The sequence below is a fragment of the Physella acuta genome, unplaced genomic scaffold (assembly GCF_028476545.2).
Source record: "Physella acuta isolate Inbredline_101_S28 unplaced genomic scaffold, ASM2847654v3 ptg002100l, whole genome shotgun sequence".
NCBI lineage: Eukaryota > Metazoa > Mollusca > Gastropoda > Physidae > Physella > Physella acuta.
The window spans coordinates 15306-21674 of record NW_026733601.1 but is presented as its reverse complement, the minus strand read 5'-3'; the positions used below and the strand labels follow the sequence as shown (position 1 = coordinate 21674).

The window sequence follows — 6369 nt, the reverse complement described above, 5'->3', positions numbered from 1 at the left end:
TATACTTAGTACATTTTTTTCTTAAACAATGTGTGCAGAATCTGTTGAACCAACAGATCTTTGGTGGCCCCCAGCCAGTTGTCTGTTGGAGGGGGGCACACCCAGTTGTCTGGGAGGTAGGAGGGGGGCCCTTCGAGAGAACTTTGCCTATGTGTAAACTTGGTCTGTGTAAAGATCGTTGTATTGTAAACCAGTTTTTGGCGATGCGCGTTTGTCCTGTTTGTAGTGTCATACTTTTTTTTATCAACTTCCGTTTAACGGTGTCACCTTCTGGTGTACTGTCACCTTCTGGTGTACTGTGTCACCTTCTCAGTTGAATGTCACAACCAACGAGTCACGTGACAATGTTGATACGTCTGCTGGTGAGCAGCTCGTACGAGTGTTGCAGACGTGCAACCAGCGTGTAAAACTGTGGGCTGACGGGCGAGATGGCCCTGACCTCTTGGTGTAACCTCTGCAGCTTCAGCCCCACCCCCTCACAGCTGCAGGTCTTAAGCTCCTCCTCCAGCGTCTGTCGGAACCTGTCAATCATCTCCGTCCTCAGCCCCCGGCAGCTGGGCTCGGCTGTGGGCGTGTCCGTCTCGGCTATGGGCGTGTCTGGCTTGCCTGTGGGCGTGTCTAGCTCGGTTGTGGGCGTGTCTGGCAGCCATGTTGTAGCCGAGACGAAGCTGGTGTCCCACAATGCCTCACTGCCGGGCAGAACGTCAGCGTCACACTAGTGTTCAGGGGAGAGATTGGTAAAAATTAAAATTTTGCAGGACTGAAAAATGTGCACAAAAGTGTGTGCATGGGAATTTTTTAAATCAGTAAGTTAAAGACAATTTGAATGAAGAACTGTAAAATATCTTCTTACGACAGATCTATAAGGAAATGAAAGTAGATATATTGGGAGATATATATGTTAATATTTGCACATTTTTCCGTTCTGGGAACTTTCACGAGGATTACGTCAGAACTCTGCCCCCCCCCCCCCCCCCCCCCGAAGAGATGCTTGGAAGAAATTCTGCTTTTATGTCAGGAAATACATTACGATAGGGGATAATGATACGCTGATATATTTGTGTAAATCTCTTTAGAATAAATAAAAACTTAATGAAATAAATGTTCTAATTCATTGTTAGAATAATGGGCGGGGATGTTGGGGTGGGTCATGTAGCTATGGGTACGGAGATGTGTGTGTGTGTGTGTGTAGAGGTGAGCGACGAGTTAGACAACAATCTGCTCAAATAGCGTGACGGGGTGTCTATGCGAGCTTTAATGAGACAAATACAAGCAATCAGCAGATCAACTCTAATTAGTTTTTTAATATAAAATGATTCAATAAAAGGCGCATAACATTGGTAAATATTGTTTGTCTTCTGTAATTACGAACGTGTATAGAGATCTATCTATATATATATATTAAACGAATGTATTCTCTAACCAAACACTAACCTGGATATCTTGCACGACAAACCTTAACACGTAGACATTCTTGTCGAGCTTTGTGAAGTCCAAGTAATTGTCCCATTCCGGAATGTAGTCAAAGTTTTGCGAACCGAACGTGTTGGACACTGTAATGGCAGGGTAAACAAAAGATCAGCTCACAACAATGTTGTCTTTTGGCGTGCTCTACACGGCAATCGCTCACTCGTAGAAACACACCTGGGCTAAACTAACGCTACGTAACAGTTTTAACATCAACACGTTGGATCTTTGTTTTTTACCCTGCGTGTTCGTATACTACACAACTTATATAACACAGCTAAGCTCGTAAAGTTTAATACAAAGAGATTGTCAATAAATGGAACTATAAAATGGGGACTGATTCGAGCACAGGTAGGCGTGTTTACATTTCATTTATTTTAATTTTAGCTTTAATTTAGTTCACACCGTTTGTTTATTTGTTTGGCAAATAACTTAACCCAATTTTGACCAACTTTTGATGCAACGATTACGTTTTAATTTTCTGGAAACGCTCCTTCGTGGCGACAAGCAAGATTGTATAAAAACTCTCCCAAAATATTTTAAGTAGGCCTACATTTAAAAGCTTATTATTATAACGTTTTTTGTTTTCTTTTTATTTATTTTATTTAATATAGTGAGGCGCACAAAATTTAGATTTAGCATTTAATTCGAATTTAAAAAGACTTTGTAAAAAAAATATATTCTAAAAACGTATCAATCTGCCGTAGGCTATTAATGATAAAGTGACATACAAAGTGACAGAATAGCGTAACTATTATTATATAATGAATCTTCTAGCTTTTGGTTTATATGGACAGCTGTTTTTTTTTTAAAATCTCGAATGTCGGTTGAGGTCGACAATTTGCAACATTTCTCAACGGGGATTGTCGGCAGCAGAGTTTCTTTCAGGCATTTCTGGGGGGGGGGGGAGCGGGAGGTTCTACCTACCGGAGCACGTCCACCGCCCCCTCCCTCCCCCATGAACGAAATTTTTAAAAATATAATTTGTATAGAAAAATTTTGACCAACTTAAACCAATGTACACTCCCCCGCCCCTCAGAAATTTAATTGCCACTCTCCCGCAAAAGTTTCAAGAGTCCCTCCCTCTAAGCATAAATGTCTGAAAGAAACACTGGACCTAAAATCTCAAGGAGAAGTGTGAGTGTGTGTGGGGGGGGGGAGCCCTCAAGTTCGTACCGTGTAACGGTCGCTGTACGATCGAGTCACGTGACTCCACCTGTCGGCTGCTGAATGGCATCACGTGACTGTCCACATCCGGCACCTCCCTACTCCTGCCGCCGAAGCAGGCTAAAGCGCTCCCTAAGGTGAGACGCCCCCGTTCCTTGGGGCGCCCGTGGCCTCCAGCCGTCGCCTGTTGTTTGCAGGTCCGTACGACCGCGGCGCAGTCGTAGGTCCAGCCCTTCATCAGCTTGAGCATCTGCTCCAGTGTCTGGGGGCGGGTGTCCAGCGGCTGGTAGCTGAAGGTGGCCATCTTGATGTCCTTGCACAAGTTCTCGATGACCTGGCTCAGGCTCTGGAAGTTTTCCAGCTGCCGGTCAAGCTGACCCGTGGAGCCTAGTCTTCTGGCCAGTTTCTCCGTCAGCCATTTCTTTTTCACCTTACCTGTCCAAGGCAGAAATTATGGGATATTTTAATCGCGATAATGTCTAAATCTCATGAGCCCCAAAGTGTGAACCCTAGTATCTAAACCCTAAAGTTTTGAACCCCAGTGCTCGAACCTCAAAGTTTGAATCTCAATAGCTCCAAATCCTAAAAGCCAGCGTCTAAACCCTAGTGTTTGAACCCATTGTCTAAACCTCAGTCTAAACCCCAGTGTTTGAACCCCAGTGTATGAACCCACGTGTCTAAACCCTAGTGTTTTAACCCATTGTCTAAACCTCAGTCTAAACCCCAGTGTCTTAACCCCAGTGTCTAAACCCCAGTGTCTAAACCCTAGTGTCTGAACCCCAGTGTCTAAACCCCAGTGTCTAAACCCCAGTGTCTAAACCCCAGAGTCTAAACCCCAGAGTCTGAACCCCAGTGTCTAAACCCCAGTCTCTAAACCCCAGTGTCTAAACCCCAGTGTCTAAACCCCAGTCTCTAAACCCCAGTGTCTAAACCCCAGAGTCTAAGCCCTAGTGTCTGAACCCCAGTGCAGTTTCTATTCCTAAATCCCACAATCTTTAAGTGTTCTTTACAGAGATTATCGGATTGACGTCAACTCTACTTTATCTGTCCATTGGGGCAGGTACAATTACAGTGTGCACATTGGCAACACTTGACACATTAGGTTCGTTTCAAATGCTTGAAATCTGCCTCTAGTGAATGACCTACTTCTGGTAAACTAATGACCTTTAGTGACCTAATGACCTACCTTTACATTTTAACGTCACAATGCAAATCAGTTCGTTGCCGATTTCCGTCGCTTTTATCCAATGGGTGACGCCGGAGTCGCCTAGCAACCGAGTGACGCTGTCAATATCTTCCAACGAGGTAGACTTGTCAGTATCTTCCAACGAGGTAGACTTGTCAGTATCTGTCGAGGTAGACTTGTCAGTATCTGCCGAGGTAGACTTGTCAGTATCTGCCGAGGTAGACTTGTCAGTATCTGCCGATGTAGACTTGTCAGTATCTGCCGAGGTAGACACGCCAGTATCTACTAACGAGGTAGACTTGTCAGCATCTGCCAACGAGGTAGACTTGTCAGTATCTGCCAACGAGGTAGACTTGTCAGTATCTGCCAATGAGGTAGACTTGTCAATTCGGGTCAGCTCCTCTGCATACCTGGACATAATTTTAGCTTTGTATTCATCAGGCAAGCTTCGCATTTCCTGTTTGATGACAGAAACATTCAGTCAATTGCTAGACAAAGTCATTCAGTCCACTACTAAAAAAATAATGTTGTCGGTGACAAAAGGCTGCCCACCCCATCCCCCCCCATCCCCCCCCCCCATCCGGGGGAAAGTATACCGCCCCCCCCCCCGAATGAAATGGACTTTATATGGAAAACATATACTTCTACCTGTGTCCGCCAACCCCCACCCCTCTCCCCCCAGAAACTTTGTCCCCCCTCCGGAAGATATAAAGTGCCCCCCCCCCCCCCCGGAGAAAAAGTCTGAAAGCAACACTATGTCCTACCAGCAGCAGGGTTATCTTGAAGCCGAAGGTGATAGCGTTCTTCACCCTCAGACTCTTCAGACAGGCATCCACTGGGTTCGGCTCAGTGAGCTTCGTCCCCACGACGTCGCCGTACAGCGGGGAGATCCGCAGGAACTCGTAGACTTGTTCTCTGGTCTCCAGGATAGCAAAGTTGGACTCGGTCTGGTAGAGCTAGAGTAAAAGTTTGAATAACATTTTACAATATTATTATACTGTTATATATAATAGACCAGCGAATACATTTTGATTTTAGTAATGTGTGTGTGTGTAATAGTGTGTGTGTGTGTTAGCGTATGTGATAGTGTATGTTAGCGTGTGGGCTAGTGTGTGTGTTGGTGCGTGTGAGGGTATGTGTTTGCGTGTGTGTTAGCGTGTGCGTTTGTGTGTGTGTGTGTGATAGAGTGCGTATTAGGGTGTTGGATAGCGTGAGCACCTCAAGTAATTTATCCAAACATACCTTTGTGACGTCAGAGATAGCATCAGAGAGAAAGTCTGTGCAGACTTCCAAAGTCTGTTGTTTGACCAGACTTCCCAGTTTAGGGAGTTTATTCTCACATTCCATTTTCTGCCAGTCGAAATTTGAAAACAAAAATGCGAAAAGTTCTTTAGATAAGCAGCAACAGCGGTGTGTGGTGTGTTTCTGGGAGCTAGAGAACTAGGGAACAAAACCCATTCACACTCGGACATCGAGGCGTAGAATAAATCAGTTGACCCAAATCACCGGGTTTTAAGTTAAGTGGAGAGGTGTATGTGGGGGTGGGGGTGTATGTGGAGGTGTGTGTGTGGAAGGGGGGTGTGGAGGGGTTATGTGTGGAGGGGTGATTGTACAGAGATCGCCGAAATGGACAAAGCAGGAAATAGACTTGACTTGAACGAAGGTCACAGGAGTTAATTAATATATAGGCTACTGGGATATGATTCAGGATTTAATATCTACCGTGATATGATTCAGGAGTTAATTAATATCTACTGTGATATGATTCAGGGGCATTAGCTACTTGTGTCTACAGTGTATCTATATAATAAGTCAGAATGCGTGCAAATAGGCCTATAACCTATTAGCTGACTTTGCACATTTCCGTTATAAAGTACCAGCGGGCATGGGCAGTAAACAAATCTTACATTAACCATGGGCAGTAAACAAATCTTACATTAACCATGGGCAGTAAACAAATCTTACATTAACCATGGGCAGTAAACAAATCTCACATTAACCATGGGCAGTAAACAAATCTTACATTAACCATGGGCAGTAAACAAATCTTACATTAACCATGGGCAGTAAACAAATCTTACATTAACCATGGGCAGTAAACAAATCTTACATTAACCATGGGCAGTAAACAAATCTTACATTAACCATGGGCAGTAAACAAATCTTACATTAACCATGGGCAGTAAACAAATCTTACATTAACCACTAAATTATTGAATTCGTCATGCTTGAGAGTATACGAACCTCGTAAATAAAAAAAAAACATTTAAAAAATGCAATTAATTAAATGGCTAAACACAATAGGTAGATAAAAGCATACGAACCTGCAGTGTGGTGCGTGATGTGTGTGGCGTGTTATTCATCCACCAAACGGCTGCTGATGATTTGGTCAGACGATAGCAAGTACTCTTGTGACGTCAGACCCAAATAGATTGCATATCTACTATGGTTGACAAGTTAACACAAGAAATAGCTGGGGGCTATTAATAGAAGAATTCAAACTGCTTTATCTGATCAGCTCACACAGGTGGTCCAGTAGTTCGTGGGGT

General features: G+C 44.0%; 1 protein-coding gene across 1 annotated transcript; it reads right to left on the bottom strand.

Annotated features, from left to right (window-relative positions):
- Window positions 1-67: 67 nt before the first annotated feature.
- LOC131932164 (uncharacterized) lies at window positions 68-6167 on the bottom strand. The gene is made up of 7 exons (XM_059289031.1): window positions 6145-6167; window positions 5063-5170; window positions 4585-4776; window positions 3821-4277; window positions 2644-3069; window positions 1435-1553; window positions 68-715 (listed from the first exon to the last, which is right to left on the bottom strand). Exons 2-7 carry the CDS (start codon window positions 5165-5167, stop codon window positions 335-337), a joined length of 1680 nt encoding a protein of 559 aa, XP_059145014.1. The 5' UTR covers window positions 5168-5170; window positions 6145-6167; the 3' UTR covers window positions 68-334.
- Window positions 6168-6369: the final 202 nt, after the last annotated feature.

Bases quoted from the DNA above. Each gene is read 5' to 3' on its own strand.
- LOC131932164 (XM_059289031.1), bottom strand. From the start codon at position 5,167: ATGGAATGTGAGAATAAACTCCCTAAACTGGGAAGTCTGGTCAAACAA. The intron at 4,278-4,584 runs GTAGGACATAGT...GTCATCAAACAG, and splicing joins TCAAGATAACCCTGCTGCTG to GAAATGCGAAGCTTGCCTGA. The intron at 3,070-3,820 runs GTAGGTCATTAG...TGCCTTGGACAG, and splicing joins TGTGACGTTAAAATGTAAAG to GTAAGGTGAAAAAGAAATGG.